General features: G+C 32.4%; 2 protein-coding genes across 2 annotated transcripts; one reads left to right on the forward strand and one right to left on the reverse strand.

The window, feature by feature from the left end:
* Window positions 1–2,047: 2,047 nt before the first annotated feature.
* On the forward strand, window positions 2,048–8,668 carry LOC134712166 (uncharacterized). The gene is made up of 5 exons (XM_063573432.1): window positions 2,048–2,118; window positions 2,797–3,303; window positions 3,916–4,326; window positions 6,770–6,845; window positions 7,650–8,668. Exons 1-5 carry the CDS (start codon window positions 2,052–2,054, stop codon window positions 8,155–8,157), a joined length of 1,569 nt encoding a protein of 522 aa, XP_063429502.1. The 5' UTR covers window positions 2,048–2,051; the 3' UTR covers window positions 8,158–8,668.
* A 474-nt stretch (window positions 8,669–9,142) lies between these two features.
* LOC134712161 (phospholipase A-2-activating protein-like) lies at window positions 9,143–18,654 on the reverse strand. Its single transcript, XM_063573417.1, has 12 exons — window positions 18,486–18,654; window positions 16,598–16,791; window positions 16,094–16,195; window positions 15,414–15,533; window positions 14,520–14,823; window positions 13,906–14,066; window positions 13,261–13,421; window positions 12,021–12,240; window positions 11,645–11,785; window positions 11,060–11,173; window positions 10,214–10,354; window positions 9,143–9,783 (listed from the first exon to the last, which is right to left on the reverse strand). The coding sequence occupies exons 1-12, from the start codon at window positions 18,623–18,625 to the stop codon at window positions 9,230–9,232; spliced, it is 2,352 nt and encodes a 783-aa protein (XP_063429487.1). The 5' UTR covers window positions 18,626–18,654; the 3' UTR covers window positions 9,143–9,229.
* Between the last annotated feature and the right edge of the window lie 3,213 nt (window positions 18,655–21,867).

Consider the following 21,867-nt stretch of genomic DNA (forward strand, 5'->3'; position numbering starts at 1 on the left):
ACATGCATTAGCATATCTCGTAAAAAAATGAGATACGTACAATTGTCCATGATTTAGAAGGTGGTATTAACAAGGTTACAAAAAAATAACATTGTTACATCTATGAGTCTTCCAACTAAAAAGAAGAATTCATACTTTAAACCAAAAAATAATACTGCAAGTAGTAATTTGTATGACTCTTTTGGATTTGGACTACCAATTAAGTGTAGCACTGCTGGCAAGTTGTATGGATTGCTCCTTGTATCTTTGATGCTTATCAAGACACTCGAGTAAGTCTTTTGACGTTATTTTAACATTGAGGGTAGAATATACGTTTTCACAATATTATAAACAGCCTTAAACCAAATGCAGTCACGTCAATGTTTATACACAAAAAATGGGATATTAAAAATATGTTTGTGATATACTTTTTTTATATTGATTGATATTATTTAAGTTTACAGTCTAACAACGTTTTTACCAAATAAAGTAAGAAATTAAAAAGGTTATAGGTTCGATATGAATTTAAAAAATACCTTTGACTCCTAATATCACCAATTGTAACCAGCAAGCAGACATTAACAATTTAGACTCCATATCCGTTCCATGAAACAAGTATCTTTGACTAACACAACAAAGGAGACAGGTGGAACGTGATCGTATCTGTATTCTTTATCTCCACTAAATATTATATTTACTTCTTTATCTTCTAGTATCAAACTCTTTGTTTAAGAATGATACATGCGTACTCCGTTCATTTTTTTCCCATTTTTTAACGAATGATCAATGTTCTTCTATTTATCGTTTTTATTTTTTTATTGTTTGAGCCTCAGTCTCCTTCCACTTTTTATCTTTATGATTAGTTGTCGGGCCCCTCTCCCCCCCCCCCCCCCCCAAAAAAAAACCAACCCCACACACACAAAAACACATGGTTGCACAAAAAAATACAGCTAATTGAGTACCCGTAGGCCAACTTAAACTGGTGTAAAACTGATACAGGTGCTTGGGAAAGGTCTACAGTTCGAGCTTCACTAGTGGCACCCGCCTTTTGTTCAAATCATTTGATAAGTCATATATCATTAACGCTGATAGACAACATATAAAAGCAGATTTGTATATATCTCTCCCTTTTGTCAAAGACATTACTTTACAGAGGTGTTTTTTCTCAAAAAATATTTTCATGACACATGCAGGAACAGACTCGTTTCCCACCTTTCGGTACTACATATGCAAGCAATAGGAAACATGGACTACAGTCTCCTGTGAACGATGAGATCTAAATCAAAGATGGCGTAAAATAATAGTTTTGAATGGAAATATAGGAAACACGTTCAACACATATCATTATGTAACTGGTATAATACCACTGGCACTGTCTCGTCTCTGAAGATCTCTGAATATACATTTAGTTTAAAAGTTTAGCAACCGACAACTATCTTCAAAATCATGACATAAAACGCGGTATAAGGTTTTGATTTTCGTATTAACATTGGAGATACATGCTCTTCATATGTTTTAAAGATTTCACATTTCCATTTTAGATGAATCGTATTGTTTATGAACAGAAATGATTCTGACAGCCTAAAAAACAAATATTTCAAAATTTGTACAATACATAACCTGGCCTAAACAATCGTTGGTGTGATTGTAATATTATCTTAATTTTTTTGGAAAGCATTTTGACCGCCTTCCTTTGGCCGTTCTTTAGACCGAAAATTCAAATTGTAAAAAATTATCAAAACTATCAATTTCATTTTATATTTCATTTCAATCTTTTTATTTATATTCAGAATATAGAAGCAATTACTTTATTTGTGGTAAAGAGTTTTATTATTTGTAAAACAACGAGAAATTTATGGAAATATTTGTGAAAAGAGGGGTGACTATCAATTATATTACGATTTTCACTACAACAAAGTATCGATCCTTTAGCTGATAATGTTCTTTTTGCATATATCTAAAATACCTTCAAGGAATAAACATATTAGATAAGATATTCAACAGGTGTAAGATAATATACAAACAAACAAATAGTATACAACTGTGACCAGAATGACAAAAGATGACAAAAGATGATATTTGTTGACATTGTTATATCTGTGACTATTTTGCAGTTTGTCGAGGCTACACTGAAAGATGGTAAGTGAATGTATTTGACGGTGAAGGGCATAACTTAGGCCGTACGGTGACCTATAGTTGTTTGTGTCATTTTGGTCTTTTGTGGATAGTTGTCTCATTGGCAATCATACCACATCTTCTTTTTTATATAGTCTTTATTTTAAAAGAGGTATGACAAATTATCACTGTATTAGCTTTGCTTGTTCAGTAAAAGTGTAAAGTTGAAAAACTCTAGACTAAAAGATACTTGCTATTAATAGATGCAACATACCAATCTCTCAATTTCGGTATAATATGAGTGGCTAAAGCCTGGGCTCTTAACAAATACTTCAGAAAAATTGGTGTAAATGGCCCTTCAAGGGAACTATGTTAATTTCAATATGTTACTACATGTGTTGTTACTTCTGAAATTAAGTGTGCAGAATAATTCACCAATCAGTAGAATTAATATTATTTTGATAATTTGAGGGGCCAAATAATACCCCATTTGCCGAAATCGATCCAAATTGAACTTCCTGACAACCAGAAAAGTTTTAGTTTTTCTGATAGATTGTACAGATAGATTTAATGTCCAGTGACAGCCATTTAAGGAATATTCGGGAAGAGAATGATCAAACCATTTATGCAATAGGAAAGCTCTTCAAAATGTGTAGGATAGTATCAAAACTAAATAACCTGTTTATTTTTCGTATTTTGTAGGTTGGTGTGACAAATATTCCCAGAGATCAACTAAATTACAAGAAGATATATCTATCAGAGAGTCTTCACATACTCAATATCCAAACTGTCAATGGCAAGTTAAATTTGAAAACGCTACAAAACTATTAATGGAAGTTAAGATTGACCAAATGCCTTTCAATAATATCATCGAATACGGCGGTTTTCAAGGACAAAAACATACAGTCAAGTATGATAAACTAACAATTATAGAAGGGGATTGTAACCATGGAAACGCTACAATATCTTTTTCGGAAACGGTTCAAACTACAACTAGATCTATAAACGCTGGTGCCATATGCTTCCAGTATAAATCGGAAAGTGATAGTTATACGGACAACAGGCTTCAAATCCGTATTCGACTTACAGTTAAAGAAGTGAAATGTAGAAATGAACAAATTCATACAGATTCTACCGCGTGGTGTAAAACAGTTTGTTTTCCTGATGATAGAACAAGAGAGGACTGCCAAATGCCCATAACAAAATCCAGTAGGTATAAGTTATCAAGCTCAACTAAATCTAGTAGTTACGTGAAGTACAGAGATATTTACCGCTTTTTTAATTCTTGTACTTCTTAAGTTATTGTATATTTTTTGGAATATGTTTATTTAAAAAAAATATTCTTGGTTGTTACAAGTGAGCATTTGAAAAAGACCGTCATACTATATCTGAATGAATAGAAGTCGTTCACAGAACAGCAAATATGTAACAAGTACATTTTTATGGACGTCAAGTTGGTTACTTATTCCCTATTCCCTATTCGTTACCTATTCCCTATTCCCTATTCATTTCTTATTAGGTAACGAAAAGGTAACGAATAGGGAATAGGGAATAGGTAACGAATATAAGGGAATAGGGAATAAGTAACCAACTTGACGTCCATTACATTTTTCTTATATATAATTTAATGTAGCTCAAAAAAATAAAATGTTCGTTTTGTAATAAAAAGCCCTATTCCATTTAGACTTTCAGAACGAATTTAAACTCTTGCTAGGTTCAGTTCTGTCCTTGCAAAATTTCTTGTGGTAAAATTAGTTTTGCAACACGCTTTTAGTCAGTTGTTGGCACCACTTTATTACTAATCATATGAATTTGCTTTAGATACAAATCAACTGTCTACAACAAAGGAACTTCAACAAACAGGAATGATCAAAAATTTTAAATCAACATCTAAACCTACAAACACAGCAAATACAAAGATGGCAGAATTACCAGAGACTTCGACTCAAGCACCATCTACAACCAGTATAAACGTCTTCTCACAGAAACAAACTACTGATGATATCTTAACAACGCATTACAGAAACAAAGTTCATTTGCCATCTAAGGCACCAATAGAGGCAACCACTCATACAAACATTGTTGTATCAATTGGAAGGACTAGTATCACTGTATCTGATGGTAGTACCGTCTCTGATGGAAGGAACAATATCACAAAACCAACTCTACCACCTGATGTATACAACAATAACTCCTGTTCAAACCAGTATAAATCTTCTATGACAAAGAAAGGTAAGGTTTATTGTTACATACGTCTTCAGATACCATGTAGATAGAAGTTTTAGTCAAAATAAGAAGAAAAAAACATATGTGTATATACTTTTGTTGTAGAAGGTAATTAAAGACTAGAAATGTTAGTAAAACCGTTTTTTTTTTGGTAATGGAATAAAATATTTGTACCTCAAACAAGTGAGGATGGCATGTTTGTTGTACTTTAAATTATAATCTCCGAAAGGATTTATCGTGTGAAATCTACGAAATCTATGAATCTAGAAAAATAAGAAATGAATGTTGATGTTAACATAAAAAATAGGTGCTCCGCAGAGCGCAGCTTTATACGACCGCAAATGTTGAACCTTGATCATATGGGGCAAGTATGGACACAACATTCAAGCTTGATACAGCTCTAAATATGGATTGTGATCAAATTTTTAACATTATATAGGTTTCTGTGCAACAAAAGATTTCTTCTTGAGACTTTTCAAAAATATGAAATTCGAGAAATTTTGAAGAAAAAATGAAACTCCTTTAAAAAATTGGCCCCCCTCCAACTTTTGAACTCCCCCCCCCCCCCTTGGAGCAATTACCCAAAAACTCTTTCCCAGCCTTTCCATTGTAGTATATATGAAACCTTGTACAATTTCAGAGAGATCCATACAATTTAACACAAGATATTGGCTGTCTGCTATGGAGACTAGAAAAATGCTCGTTTTCAGCTCTTTTTGGGGCCCCTTATTCCTATATATTCCAAAAAAACCAACCCCAAACTGAATCCAAGCCTTCTCTTAGTTATATGGAACCTTGTAGTACAATGACAGAGACATCCATACATTTGTAGGACTCTAAAGTGCGATGGTCACGCTAAAGTACAATGGTCTACACTAAAGTACGATGGTGTATCACGGCGCGACGCTAAAGTGCGATGGTTGTTTTGTAAATACGAACGTACGATTGTATATCACGCTTAAGTGCAATGAACCAATGTAGTAAGGTTCGAGGGATTAGAGCTAATTTCCTAATGCTTGTAGAGTAAGACTTTAGTCAGCTTGCTTGCATATATGCAATATTCGCATAGTTTTCTTCTTCGTAATGAGTACAACTAGATATAGGTAGATGTTATATGAGTGCCAATTAGATAACTTTTCATCCAACTGCATTAATAATTTATAAAAGTAAACGATTATAAGTCAAGATACGACCTTCAACACAAAGGTATCACTACATGTTATATTTATCTACACTGTACAAAATAATGTTTTAGCGGACAATTTATGATTTACGCATGAATCTACTAAATAACGAAGGAAAATGGTCGATACTTCAGCCAACAAAGCACGGTTAGGTTTAACTTAAGAAAGTCATGGACATTTCGTTTAAAGTTATTTAAAATCAAATACATTTTTTTGTATTTTTAACTTTTATCTTTCGGCTTGTTCATTTTTCGTTTGTATAAACGACTGTTCACGTCATAATTCATTGTACGTTTATTACGTCTATACTTTCGCGGACAATCGCACTTTAGCGCATGTAGGCATCGCACTTTAGCGTAGACCATCGCACTTTAGCGTGACCATCGGACTTTAGCGTCCCCATCGCACTTTAGAGTCCTACACATTTAAACACAAATTATCATCCGGTAACTTGAAAAATGTTTGTTTTTGACCCTTAATTTCAAAACTGTTTGACCCATAACCCGTAAATTAAATACCAGTCTTCTAATTATGTTATTCCATATTGATAAAATATTAGTAGGTTTTCTATATGAATGGGATTTTGAATAAATAAGCATATTCACCTGAGGAAAAAGGATATTCACCGCGCAAAACGTCGCGTGCTTTTACATGTATAATTTTGGTAAAAAAAACGTTTGATGTACAATTGGTTTGGGTAAATATTTTCCATTACAATAATTTCTCTCGGAATATGGAATAAAACATTTACTGTCTTTTGTTTCGGTAAATATTTGGTTTTATTGACTTTTGAAAAACGGATATTCACTTCGGCCGTTGGCCTCAGTTAATATCAGTTTTTCAAAAGTCAATAAAACCAAACATTTACCTCACCAAAAGACAGTAATTGTATAGTATTTAACAGTGTAGTACAATTTCAGAGCAATTGAAATACTAATACACAACTTATTGTCCTACTTGTTTTGGCCCCAAATTCTTTAACCATTTGGACCATAACCCGCTTTTGTGGTTATAAACATTGTGTTAAAATTTTATTGATTTCTATTCGCTTATACTAAAGTTATTATCCGGAAACCATCTGTCTTCGGACGACGCTGAAGACGACGGCGACGACGACGCAGACGACGATGTGATACCAATATATGATAATAGAAAAAATTTGATTTTAGATTTAAATATTGTAGGTGCACAAACATTATTCTCGAATAATCTTGCATTATTGTTCACCACCAAAGTTTTTTCTTATTCTAACTTTTATTTAACAGACTTACAGACTGGACTATACATATCCAGTACCATAGCGGGAGTATTTACTGTTACTGTCATAATCTTGTTGATTTGGTAAGTTGTTTGTTATTTTGACAATGAGTTGTTACACAAAGATGTCAGTAACTATCTTATCTATAGTCCTCTGCATCTAACTTCTTTGTAATGGGATAAAAAGTCTCATGATTTCTTATCCAAATGGTCCAGCACATTTAAGTTATACAAGTACACTAAGCTATGAAAAATGTATCATCTGGTTTTCTCATTCTCATTACTGATTTCTTGTACAATGGTTGTGTCAACTGATTATCAAAACAAAATTGGACTAAGTTTCTCAAATCGAAATGAAAATACCCCCATCTTCTTTCCATTAGAAGAAAATCGATTTTAGAATCAAGTAATCAATATTTTAACTATAAAGGATTGCACAAATTTCGAAAACTGAAAAAAAATGCTGTGGAAATGAATTTCAGTCTAAATCATAGAAGTGGACAATGAAGGTGACATTTCCAACACTTCTTTTATCTCTTTTCACCAAAACTACTACAACTAGCTTTACTGTTAGTGATATTTTAAAAGTCTTCACTTTTGAACCTCCAGATTTTAAAATGACCAAATTTGAGTTGGCAGCTTCGACTACAGACTGAAAGTTCAAGTTTACGGGTTAACCCCTTGTAAAGGCTTGTAAGTATGGAAAAGTTATATGTTGAGTACAGCTTAAAAATAAGAATGCCTGATCCATCCATAAAAATGCTGGTATTTAACATACTTTAGACATTTTGGTCCCCTAATGTCTATTTAAAAAGTTTAATTATAATGTTATAATCCATCTGTAAAGGCTATCATGGATAAAAATAAGTTTATATTTTTTACTTTCAGTTGTGTGAAGAAAACAAAAGATGTGGAGAAACTGACAACAATTATGGTTCATCTATCTAGATCTAAGGCCATGGCAGATCATAATAAACTGCAGAGAATACAGATGAGTAGCTGGTCTTCTGCAACCTCTAGCGTGAGACCTACATTGCCTCCACGTCCTCTCGACCTTCCTAGTATTGGTGATACAAAATCTCAGTCTGAAATAAGCCCTTATCGCTACAGTGATGAAGTATATGATAACATAGGAAACATTCGTAGACATGATAAGTCCAGAAGTCATGAAAATTCAGCACTAAATCTTTTAAAACAGCTTTCAAGTAATACTACACAGACACAATGTCAGGGAATTGATAATGACCATTCATCAACAAGTAGTGGTAGAAGCCACAAAAATCAGTCTGATGACCAAAGAAGCATTGGTACGCACAGTCATGGGAGTGGTGTTTATATTGACAATACATCTATCAAATCCAATACTTACAGACAAGTTCACAAAGTTAGACATTAAAATATATTTTTTGTATACCGGTAATCCATTTCTATGGCAATACACTGGCATGTGATGGAGTTGCAAGATATTTGCTCATGATTAATTCTTTCCCTTAGCACTTTTTAATTGGCTACCTGGTGCTTTATGTGCAGAGGCAAATACCAAATCCATATAAAAAAAATATGCAGATATGTTAGTTATAAATGTTTAATATAAATGTATTCATTATTATTTGAGACCTACATGTACCAATTTTTTAAGGATTTTTTGTTGATTGATGAACAACGAGTTTTAATGTTCAATGAAGTACACATTAAATATAAGCTTGTATGATCTTGTATGACCTTGTATACACACTTTGGTAAAACCAAGAAATCATATACTAGTATACACAAAAACACAACTTTTATCTCGATAATATCAATCAGTGAAAATTGATTCACATGTAAATTAAATGAATCCACAATATTCTACTTGTAATTCTGTGTTTGTCTTTGTTGCTATCATATTTTTTGTTTGTTTATTGTTTGTACATACATCAGGTTGTAAGTTATCTGGTTTTACATTCACCATTTTGGGGCCTTCTAAAGCTAGCTATGCCATATGGGTTTTGCTCTTTGTTGAAGGTTGTATGATGACCTTCAATTGCTTGCATCCACTTCATTCAAACTCTGGTGGAAAGTTGTTTCTTTGGCAATTATATCATATCTTATGTTTATCCTACTTGGATTTGAATCTATAACCCCCCCCCCGCTTAAAATGAAACCAAAGAGATGATTCCAAGAATTGATCTCTGTCAAAAAAGGGAGACATGAACATGATCTTGTTACAACAAATCAATAAAACATATACACGTACATGTACCAAAAATATGTCTCAGACAAAATGAGAATTTCTTCTTTTGTAATTCAGTTCATTTGCTGATACAACAGGTATCAACATGCTGAAAGGTATTCATATAATATTTACATAATTAAGGAAATCTTATTAAGACAAACATCTAATGGATAAATTAATTTAATGAATTTGAATGACAAAAATAAATTTGTTTGGATGGAGCTCTTGCGAATATTCCTACAACTAAATGATGTCAAAGAACATTAAACACAAATGTGGCACAGTCAATAAGTTTTTGTGGCTCAGCTCTCTTCTTTAATGGAAATATGACGGTCTTGGCATTTATTGAACGAGCTAATTCTTTCATATTTGGATCACTATCTATTAAAGTCCCTATGCATACTAAAAGTCTAAATCCTGCTTCAGAATCAATGTTCGTATTTTCTAACACGTTTCCGGCAGCAATCAAACACTGTGATTTAGCTTCAGGATCTAACTTGTCTTGTAAATGAACAGAGTAATTCATCAGAAGTGTGGCTAAAGCTATTACTATATTTTTATTTGTTGATGCTTTGCAGTTGAGTGCAGAGGTCAAGATAAAATCTCTATGTTTAACACACATCTTTTCTCCAGTTTGACCTTTAAACATATTACACAATGTCCTCAATGCAAGCATTTGAGTGGGGGCTACATCGGAAGAAATGAAGTTCACAAGTTTATCTACAAGTCCATCTTTCTCACAAACAATCTTATTGAGGGATGTTAGAACACACATTCTCAGAACATCTAAAGCTGGAAACACCATATCTGAAATAAAGTAAAACATTTTGGCAATTAATAATTATATAATTGCTTTAAAGAGATTAAGCCCAATACCCACACTTTTAGAATTTTTTCACTTTAAATAAGTAATCATATTTTAGGAGTCAATAACCCAATTACTTGTATGTTAAATTCAAAAATAATTCAAGAATAGACAAATTAAACATTAATACAATCACCATAGTTAAATTGAGGAAGAAAAAAGTCCAGTACACGTATTGGGTTATTTTATATCATCCATGTTCTGAAGTCACTGTTAGTTAACCAAAGCCCAAGTGTACACCTATATTTTTAACCTGGAAGAAGTATATATTTTATAGATTTACCCTTACCTTGTGTGCAAAAACGAAAAAAAAGAAAGCTTTTATTTTGGGGAAAATATATACATGATGGATCTAAAAAAATATGTTAATACCATTTGGCCATGATAACATTTTCTCCAATGTATTTAATGTATCTGTACTTGTCCCATCCATCAACAATGGCAGTTTTTCTAAATCGCTTTCTTCAACTTGCATAGACTGGTCAATCTTTATGTTGAATTCTTTCAGTTTACCTAAAACATAGAAACAGTGCTTATTTTTTTATGTAATGTACTTGTTAAGCAGATCATGCATATTACAGCATATAATAGTGTAAACTTTTAATTCAGACAACAAATTAAATGATTCTTTTAGTAAATAGCCACTTAAAATATGAACCAAAAAAATATAAAATGATGATGGATGTCTGTTTAACATCAAGTGGCAAATTACATGCATATTCAGGACAAGAACAGGGTCAATAGGATATATTATGAACCATGCTTTATACTAGATTGACATGCTGAGTGATATTTTTAACATATTAGTTCACAAGGTAACAGTAAAAAAACTCATTATGTCACCCTTATCTGGGTATAATTTTTTGACACTGAGCCAACCAGTCATTGCCTCTGCCAATTAAAGTTATATGCATAGCAGAGAAGCAGGAAATATCAATTTTTAAAGTCTTTGGTTTGACCTAGTCAGGTATCAAATTATTGATATATCGCAATTGAGTCTAGCTAGATACTGGATAATTTTGTATTTATTCTCATCTACGTACGGGTAAGATGATAAGAATTATTTTTTTTTTTATTTCAAGATCATTCCTTTTCTTTCAATACTTTGAAGCAGATCTTAACTCTGCAATATATATTTTTTAAAGGATAAAATTAATCTTGAGAATTTGATATATTCAATCCTATTAATGAATTTGAGAGATCAGTATAAAAACTTACCTATAATTTGTTGTGGGTTAGCAGTCTCAAATGTTACGAATGTCTTTAGAGGAAAGTATGAATTGTCTTTTGATGCTGTAGTACCAGTACCTTTGGTGTGGTAACTGCTAGCACCTATTAATACAAAAACAAAGAATACAGCATAAATACAGATTATAAAACATGAAAAAACAAGTTTATCCCGAACCACTGGTAGTATATAAATGATGCTGTTCATCTCAATGTTTTAAACTTAACATTTTATAAGGTTTTCCATACATATATATATAATTGCAGAGTAGAAGAATAATATATACTCCAGCCTTACTGCTGGTTTTTCAAAGTTTCCATCAGTCTTTCATTCACAAAGGGAATCAATAACATCATTGAGACTATACAAGTCAGCAGCTGCATTGGGTGGAAATTGTTTAAAAGATTAAGAAGGAGGGTTCTTTTTTTTTTCAAGGCAATTGTCATGGTTGCCTCAGCATAAGCATGCCGAATTAAAACTCATTTCATTGCAACATATCTTGCAATGTTAAAAACAAAATTGAGCAAATGGAAGAAATTCTAGCGGATCCTACTGCATTTAGCTAGTGATTTTACCTGTGAAAGGATCAACACCATTGCTAGCGGAACCCTTTGTATTGGTTTGGCCTGGTACATATCGTCCTGACCCCGTCAGAGGATCTGCCCCTCCTGTTGTACCTGTGCCTGCTGCTCCTTGTGGGACATACCTCCCACCACCTGTTAAAAACATAAACTTTTAATTTCAAAATGTACATTTGTGTTGAGAAATCTCCATTTGAAGCAAAATTTCAATACAGAATTTCTTTTAAAATCAGAGATTTTTCAAGTATTAAAAATATAGCTTGTGTTTTTTTTTATTTTGCTAAATTTTTTGTTTATGTTTTTTAACTTATAACAATATGTTCCATTATAATAGAAATTAAAATCATGCATGTGAATGGAAATAACTAACCTGTGAAAGGGTCACTGACTTGAGGTGGACCCTGGCCCAGAGTGACACCTTTTGTATTATCAATGATAAAGTTAGCGACTTGGTCCAGAAATAAAGGACTGAGTTCATTGTTTTGTAGAAATCTTTGAGCAGCAAACCAAGGATCTTCTTTGATGTCATATGGTAACTTCAGTGGTGGTTTCCCTTCCTCTATATCTACACTGAATACATAGTCATACTCCTGCAAATAATTGGTAAAGGTTATTTTTCACTCTTTTTAAACATATTTTATGTATTAACATGGAAAACATTAATACCTTAGTTAATAAGGATTTAATGACTCATTTGCCAGGGAATTACGAGCATGAGAAAATAAACTTTATCCATTATTAACACCATCCTTTGACATATGCTGTGTACTTCTGATAATAATATTAATCTTTATATATTTCTTTTCACTCCTTTGGTATGCTTATTACAAATGATACTATACATTTTATCCACATTTTCAAAACAATGTGTTGATAGGACTTTTAAAACACAGGATATTGTGTTAAAATTTCATAGGTTTGAGCAATCATCACCTGAAAACAAAATAAATAGGGAATGTTTCCTAAGGACAAAGATGATGTCCCTGCTTGCATTTAACATTATAAAGGAACATAACTTAAGAGAAGTAAAAGTGACACTACCCAAAATTCTTACTAGATGTCAGTTTTGTGGTAATAAGCATAGTATATAAGTTTCATAACATTTGGTTTATGCAATCTAAAGTGATAGAACCGAAACGAAAAATTCGGCAATTTTTCCACTTGTAAAGGGGAATAACTCAAGGACAGTAAAAGTGACACCACCAAAATTCACACTTGATCTGTGTTTTGTGGTAATACGGATTGTGTACAAGTTTCTAAACATTTGTTTGAGGTAAAGTAAAGTTGGAGAATGGAAACCAATTTAGAGATGCATGTATAGACAGATAATGGTAAAACTTGATGGGGCATAACAATACTAACTAAGTCTCATATCTGAAGTAAGTTAAGGGCCTTACTCTTGAGTGGTACATATTAAAACCATTAATATCAAACTTAATCTGTATTCTATGGTTCATGACGTTGTGTTTTAATTCCAAAAGACTTGGTCAAGTGGTATTTGAAATATCATCTGGAAAGAAAACTGATGGATGGATGAACAGAAGCTATAAAGATGTGTATATCTCTATATACCCCTTCCTTGAGGCAGAGGAATAATATCATCAATGTACCTTTCCATCATGTAGAGCTTTGCCTGATGTTGCTTGACTCCCCCCACTGGAGCCTACGACATCGCCTATCTTCTTCCATTGTGTGGCAGAAGCTTCCCAATGATACAACTCCACTTTCCCTCCATCTGTTTTCACCATTTTTGTCTGTCCATCTTTCTTTCCTAACAACAGAACATAGATATATGCATTTATTCTACTTGATGAAGTTACTGTAGAAACATTATTATGTTTTGCCTGTAAGTGCTGTAAATCAGTTTAAAATGTTGAAATCAAATAGGCAATACAGCATATAAAACTAAGTAAATCATTCATAGTCAATGAACCATGACAGAAGGTGCAGGGTACTGTAAATTCAGAAATTAATGCGAGGTTTTTATTATTGCGAAAAATGCGACTGAGTTGTAAACGCAATAATTTAAACTAGCATTTTGAAATATTTTATATGAATTTAACAGGATTTATCTCAAAGTCGTAAAAAGTAAAATTGCATTTCAGTCTAAAAATGACAAAATCGCAATAATAAATGCACACAATAATTTCTGAATTTACAGTAAAATAATCTCCAAGTAAATGAGATAAGCCTATTGTAATACAAATTAAATCAAATATTTTTTTATATTCTATAACCCCTTAATTAGAACTTACCAGGGTTCAACAATGCCTCAGGACCAGGTAAATCTGACATCTTTATATCTCCAACTTGTGTAGGCACCTCTGCAGTAGCTACTGCTGTATTAAAAGCAGTTAACTCTTCTGTATTAGCCACTCGACTCCCTTCTGTTGTAAACACTCTTATAGCACCATCACTGTTGAAAAACAAAATATATTTATAGGGATTCAACTTTAAAATACACACATCTCATGTAACAAAATTCAATCAAATTATGGTTAAAATAAATAAACTTGTGTCAATTTAGGTATCCAAAAGAATACTGAATGTAAGGGTATGAACTAAACATTTTCAGCAAATTAATTAACTTTTTTGACACATATAAATATTAATGACTGATATGAGAACTACTGAAGATTCATTATTTTTTTGTGGGATACCAATTTTCATGAACTTTGTGGCATTTTGTAAACCACAAATCTAAATGTTTAAAGTTCAAATCATCCTGTATGCAGACTTCTCCAAAACAATAAAATGAAATAACCTTGAAATTATAAGTTTTTCTCAATCCGCAGAAAACTGGTACCATAGAAAATAAATAAATACACTATTATTATAAGTTACTATATTTCATTTTATTTGTTTATACCTTGCACCACTAGCAATGTCTCCATTTCCTAGTACGCAGACCGTCCATACAGACATTGTAGGGTGAGGAATGGTCTGTACACAAGTGCCATCCCTCCATACCCTCACTGTCCTGTCCTCACTACTACTAACAAAATCTTTACCATTGGGTAGGATAGATATACTGTAAACAAAGTTCTCATGACCGTAGTAAATCTGTAAACAATCACCAGTTATAGCCCATCGTCTGATTGTTGAATCATTGGAGCATGACAGAAATTCTCCAGATCCAAGAACTGCAATTCCTCTTACACAATCTTCATGACCTATCAAAACAACAGAAACCTTTTTAATACCAGTCTATTTTTTTCTTAGGACCTATAGCATTACCCTTCAAAAGTGTTATGTTTTACACTAAATTATTAATTTTTACTTGTTTTGTAATGTGTTCCCACATTTCACAACTCCATAAACATATGTATGTTTTTACTTTTTCTTTTCTTTTTTTTTTTGTATTGATAAAAATAACTAAATTTTATCAGTCATGAGTTAGGGTAAATTCAAATATTGGTACAGGTAACATATTTTAAGGTAGAGTTATCTCCCATGGTCCTCTTGATTTTCTAATATGCTTCACGTAAAAAAGGTCATATTTTTTATTCTCTTCTAAGACTTCTTGTTTTTTCTCTTGACCGCATTGCTCTTATAGAGTGTTAAATTGTTTGTCTTTACATCTCTTCAGAAAAACTATGGGGTATTCAAGTAATATTTTGAGAAGGATAAGGGGAGATTATTCAAACAATGAAAAGTAAATATATATAAAACTCAACACTAGTAAATTTTACTTACTTTCATCTTCAAGTGTACAAAATAAAATAATAAATTCTAATTAAAAATTACAAGAAACTTATAGTACCTGAGAATGTCTTTTCACATCTTCCTGCCTTCCAAAGTTTAATGGTTCTATCTGCAGATCCTGTTAACATATAACCATGTTCTGGCATGATGCCAACACCCCATACAGCTGCTTGATGTCCTGAATAAAAACATTTATTTATTGCCAGACAAGCTATACAAACTGCACAGAATATATATACATGTAGCATAAACAAAAGGATTGTCAGAATAGTTGAAAACTTGAAATCCTTTAATTTTTCTTTTAGAATAACTGATATGTTTTTAGTGGGCTTTTCTTCCATCACGATAAAAACTACAAGTGGGCTGTTTGATATCTGACAAAGAAAATGACTGATTGAGTAAATCAAGACAAGTATACACAGCATACTAAACACATTAAACACAAGTACATTTCAAAAATGATGTATGCTGCCATTTTTGAAAAACAACCCAAGAGTCTCTATGTACTGTTGGAATGTTGGAAAGCCTTAAGTGTATATGTAGATATCGAGATATCAACCACTAGTACTCCCAATTATTAGGACCAAGAAAGATTACTATAGAATGGTGAATTAGTATTTTTCACCAATGTCAATCATTGTTATGTCTGTACATCTATATTCAAGTATCCCAGGTATGCTATAAAATAAGACTAATGAACAAAGAAACATCTTCTCTACTGTTAAATGTGTAACATACCTTCTAATTTCATTACACATTTTTGCTTTAGCCAGACTCTAGCTGTTTTATCCCAGGATCCACTTAGTAATGTACCAAACTTGCCAGCTGTCAGTGCACAAACTGTAAAGGTAAATAAAAAGCTTTGTAACAACAGTAAAAGTAATGCTTACTAATGGTCTCATGCTTTTAAATTATCTGTTAGTATCTTTGTCTCTGTAAGTTGTGCTTCAGCTAGAGAATTTTCAGTGTACTTTTAAAATAAAATTGAGAAAGGAAATGGGGAATGTGTCAAAGCGAAAACAATCCGACCATAGAGCAGACAACAGCCGAAGACTTTTAAAAAGCTTGATATCAGCATATTGTAATATTATCAAGACACATACAGAGGAATTATTTGAGAATCATACATGTAGCTGAACATATTATTACTGATTTGAAAATAATTGCCTACAAAATTGTGAAATCAATCTACATGTAATTTAAATTACTTAAAAATATATACATTGATATTAAATGCTATACCATTTTCAGTATGTCCTTCAAGTTTATAGATTGGTGCAGGAGAATTTAATGTAAAAGCTAGTATGGTTGAATCGTTGCTTCCTGTCAGAATGATGCCTTGTGGGTAAGTTTCATCTGGTGGCATGTAACAGACAGAAGAAATGAAGTTACTGTGGCCTGACATAACATGACCTTCATGGAATCCATTATCTGACCTTTTAAAATACAAATAAAGTAATTAGCAAAATCATTTGTAAAAGTTCACTATTTATTTTGTGTCATGAGTGGAGAAGCTGCAGGATACATCTGCTTACCCTTCCAGAGAATTTGAGATCACATCCAGTTTTTAGTGGGGTTTGTGTTGCTCACTTTTAAGTTACATGTACCTAATCATAGTGTTTTATATACGTTTGGTTGACTTTAGCGATGACAATTTCTGAACAATTCAACTTAATAAGAATTTGATTATCCATTTGGAATCTTCAGTATCTCTTTTAGAGTTATTTCGTTGTAAATTATAACTTCCATTGTATCTACGATGTATATTATTCAAAGCTACATGTATTTACCTGTCAACAGTTTTGTCATTATCAATTTAGTTTTAATACATACTGTCAATGGCTACTTGTATATGTTAAGTGTCATTGTATTGTACCAGACTAAACGAATGAATTTTATTTTTAAAGGACATTCGGTCTGGTAAGCATCCTAGCTTTTCCAGACCGAATGAAATTTTACCAGACCATTTTTTTTTACATCTCTTTGTATATTATCCAACAAAAAACAACAAACATACGACTTTGTTGTGCCCTACTCCTCCCTAAAGTGCACAAAAACAAAATGATGTAACAAGAGAGTATAATGTTATGAAAGTTGTGCTGCAGTGCAGTGCACACTTGCTGGAATGCATTTCAGTGAAGAGTAATGTCCCATTTTATTGGATTTTAATCATGGCAATGTTTGTGAACTAAACATAATTTAGAGTTTCTGTACAAATATTATTTCCTGCTTCTTCTTCCTTTGTCATATATCTTTTGGTTTTCAATTCTAGTGTTCATATTTCATAGCTGAATTTTGTGATCTGCCTGGATTTTTATTCGTTTAGTGTATTAAATTGGCAAACCAGGAATTATCCTTTCGTTCCAGGAATCTGATCCGGTTTTATTTAAATTTCCATTTGTGCCAATGATGGCAGCCATTGTTGTTTTTGACAGGCAGATATGTTTTTGTCCGGATTTACACATTACTGCCAGGTTGGCTATTTTCGCCATAAAGCTAGCGGTTTAACGAAACAAATAAACATCGCTGTGATGAATACTAAAGATGAAAATGAATTTGAGATTGTTTGGCAATTTTTCTAGAATGTTAGAAAAAATCCACGAAAAAAAACACTGGACATTTGGACCAGAATTCAACAAAATTTTACCAGACCAATCTATTATTCACCAGATTTGTCTGACTTATTTCGTGTAGCGTTTGTACATGATTGCAATCCATGATATTGTTTGCCTGAAACTACATCGGACATTTGGATTTAAATATAAATCATTACTATACTATTATGTCATAGAATGACGATTATGAAAGTGCTGGATACTAACGTGCCTTCTATCTGGTAATTGACATCTTAAAGGCATGCAAATTTTCTCCGGTGAAAGACACTAAATTGTATGGGACTACCTATGCCGAAATTGAAGTTTAAAACCTGATGACGCCAACTAGAACGAGTACTTAAACTATCACTGTAAGGACAATCTTAACATGTACAATCATATACAGAGCAAAGCAAGGTACAATGGACACATCATTATTCATACGCATTTTGATTACATTTTGTAATCATGATAAACTGTCAAATGCAATAAAACAGTAATCACTGAAATTGCTGGTTTTAGATCGTTTTACATACTCATTTGGTACCCAAACTTTAGCTGTTATATCCCTAGACCCGGACAAAAAGGAGTCGTCGGGAATCGCTAAAGCTGTAAGCGCACGAACATCTTTTTCATGTCCAGTGACACAGCAACGAAGTTTGTAGTGAGTCGCCATATTGAAAAATACCGGAACTGTTTTTGGTTGGTAAAAAATAGATTTTATATATCATGATTATCAGTAACGTCAGAAAAATACATTATATTATATACATGTGAAAGTTTGAATAATTTTGAAACTTATATTAACTCAATGCGTTTTCATTTACTAAAGTTTTGATATTTTTATTTTTGATGTACAACGTACATATTTTTGCTGCTTGTTGACTCGGCCTACATGAAATCTCGGCCCATTACAAACTCGACCTTTCATTATTATAAACATTTGAAGTGAACAGACTCGTGATGTTTGCTTTTTTTCTACATTTTTTAAAATTACTAAGTTTGAAACCTTTTAAAAAAACGATTTTATGAAAAAGTCAGATAATTAAAATATATAAGAAATGTATCAAAATTGGCACATAATTGTAGCAGAGACATATTATATGTCTCTGATTGTAGGTACAAAAGTCCCAGATTGAAATAAACTAAGATCCGTAGAACAAATTATTTTCTTAAATTAGGTAAAAATTTATAGAAATATAAGTTTGAATTTAAAAATTTCAAATGAGGATAATCAAGATATTTCACTTTGAAATTTTGTTTTGGATTTCTCGTTTGTACTTTTATCTTGAAGTAAGTAAGTAATTATGAGTGTTGAATCAACATTCCGTACAAGTCACTCACAATGTATAAAAAAGCAAAATATTAAAGGTCAAGATACTACCATCAACGCGGAGGCTTGGCTCACACGACCAGCAAGGTATAACTTGAAGGGCCCTAGTAACTTGAAATTACTAGTGTAAAACAATTAAAAGAGGAAAACCAACGGTCTAATATATATATAAAATTTAAAAAAAAACGAGAAACACACCACACCAACAAACGACAACCACTGAACAACAGACTCCCGACTTAGGACAGGTGCACACAAATGCAAAAAGGTTAGACGTTTTGCCGATGTCCACTTTCACCATTACCTTAGATACGGTAGTGTGACATTTCAACATAAAAGACACACTCTAAAATAGCAACTGAAATGGTCTAAAATGGCTCAACTTGGTCAAATAGACATTCAAACAAAAACAAAAAAAGTACACTGAAGGAATAAATCATCGAATGAATAAACGTTTCGATGATTGCACTAGCAGTAATGTTGCTTAAAAAAATGTAGCAAGTTACACCGATATGTTTTATGCAGGACAAATTAACATCAAATGGTATCCATCTTCAATATTATTCATTTTACAACATCTACAAATACGGTTGTTTCTAGGAAAATTGTCATTACGACCGGTTTCTAGTTTTGATTTCAACTTTTTTTTTTTTAATTTAGTTAGTATATTGGTGTTATAAAACTGAATTATAATAAACATACCTGCAAACTTTTTCAAAATGCCATGGGGCTTTTACGTGCAAGACTGCTCATATGGGGCAATATGCGCAATTGTTTCTCCATAGGCCGTAATGGTAACGTTTTCTTCTGTTGCTCAGCCCATATCGTAAACTTGTATTTGTATGATGGCTCGTTTCGAAGCTGAGACATTTTTACATATGTGGTTAAATTTTCGGGGTACGAAGTGTGATTCATTTTTCCGTAATTTAGCAAACCCCGAGTATCCTTTTGCGATGTGGCTCCTCATGGTAAAAAATCCCATTTTTAACACAATAAGTTCTTTGAAATTTTAATACTTTGAACACATTAAATAGCTCCATGGTTTTTACACATTTGTTCTGTGTTCCCCTACTTTCTAAATTAACACTTATAGTTCAGCTCAGTCATTTGTTTATCATAGAAATGTGTCAAATATCACTACACAGAGATTTTTTGTTTACACGTGACTTTTGTGTTCCTCAGTTCAAGGCGCATTAGGGGTATTGTCCCATATGGTCACACAAAACCTTCAAGGAGGGCTTTACGTATATTTTAATGTTGAATTTTAACTCATCATACATTGACAAGCCTATAGCCATTGTAAAATTATTTGCTTTCTTTAAAATTGTGGGGAAAAAAATCAGGAGAACCACCAAATTATTTCTAGTCAAATCGGCACCTTGTATAGTCAAATTGGCACCTGGTTTAATCGGCACTTGATAGAGTCAATTCGGCACACATGTTAGATGTGTTTAATTTACAATGTATATTTTTAACAGTATTTGAAACAAAAACAGTAAAAATAAGGAATGGGTTGTCCAGAAATTGAACAGTATATATTCAAGAAGAGATAAATAAGGAAGGAGTTGGCCAGAATTTTATTCACATTTTTAAGGGTTGCTGTATATATTTTTTCTCTTTCAACTAAATGTGTATTTTAGATTATATATATGAGGTATTGGGTATTTTTTATGCATCTTTCAACCAGTGGAGCATTTTGCAGGATTATTGGTTTAATGCTGTTTAAACTTTCCTAAAAAAAGCACCTCCTACAGTAGTAACTGGTAATTATTTTGCATGAAAGTTTGAATTATTGAAAGGGACTTATAGTTTTCTGTTGTATTGCTTCTTATTGTTTCATTGTTTAACAACAGTTTGGTAAGGGTCTCGATGTTTCTTGTGAAGTTTTTAAGAATAAAACACCTAGAGGCCCCCCTTTTTGGGAAGAACAAAGGTAGCTTATATAAAGGGAACTAGTCACTGAAGCGTGACTGGAGCCCCCTCTTAGTCAGTCAGTGGGCCCCCGAGTTGAACGTATGAACATTTATAGATCCGCCAGTGACATCACTAATTGAACTACCTGTATACTGTTGAGTTAAAACATATTAACTATGTACTTATTGATTAATCAAAAAAGAAACACTGATCAAATTGAAAACATCATAGAATGTTGGGAAAACATTAAATAATTAAACTTTTGTATTTTATTTCTAACTGCTTGATGCTTTTCAACGATAAAATGCATGAAAAATCCCAACCCCAAAAATACATCATGGTTTATATATTTTTAGAATTATTCATATATATCATTGGATGCCGAATTGATTTTAAATAGATGCCGATTTGACTAGATGCCGATTTAGCAAGGTGTCGATTTGACCAGGTGCGGATCACAGGGACTCGGTTAGCAGATTAAAATTTTGTAAATCAATGTTTTTAATTTTTTTTTTTTATTTCCTGTCTATTTGCATTACTATATTAACGTATTTAAAGTTTCCATCACTATTTCTTTGTTTTCTGGCAATGCGCAGTTTACTATCCATATCCATATACTGAAAAACTTTTCAGTATATGGATATGGATAGTAAACTGCCCATTGCCAGAAA

This window comes from Mytilus trossulus, chromosome 1 (assembly GCF_036588685.1).
Source record: "Mytilus trossulus isolate FHL-02 chromosome 1, PNRI_Mtr1.1.1.hap1, whole genome shotgun sequence".
Lineage (NCBI taxonomy): Eukaryota > Metazoa > Mollusca > Bivalvia > Mytilida > Mytilidae > Mytilus > Mytilus trossulus.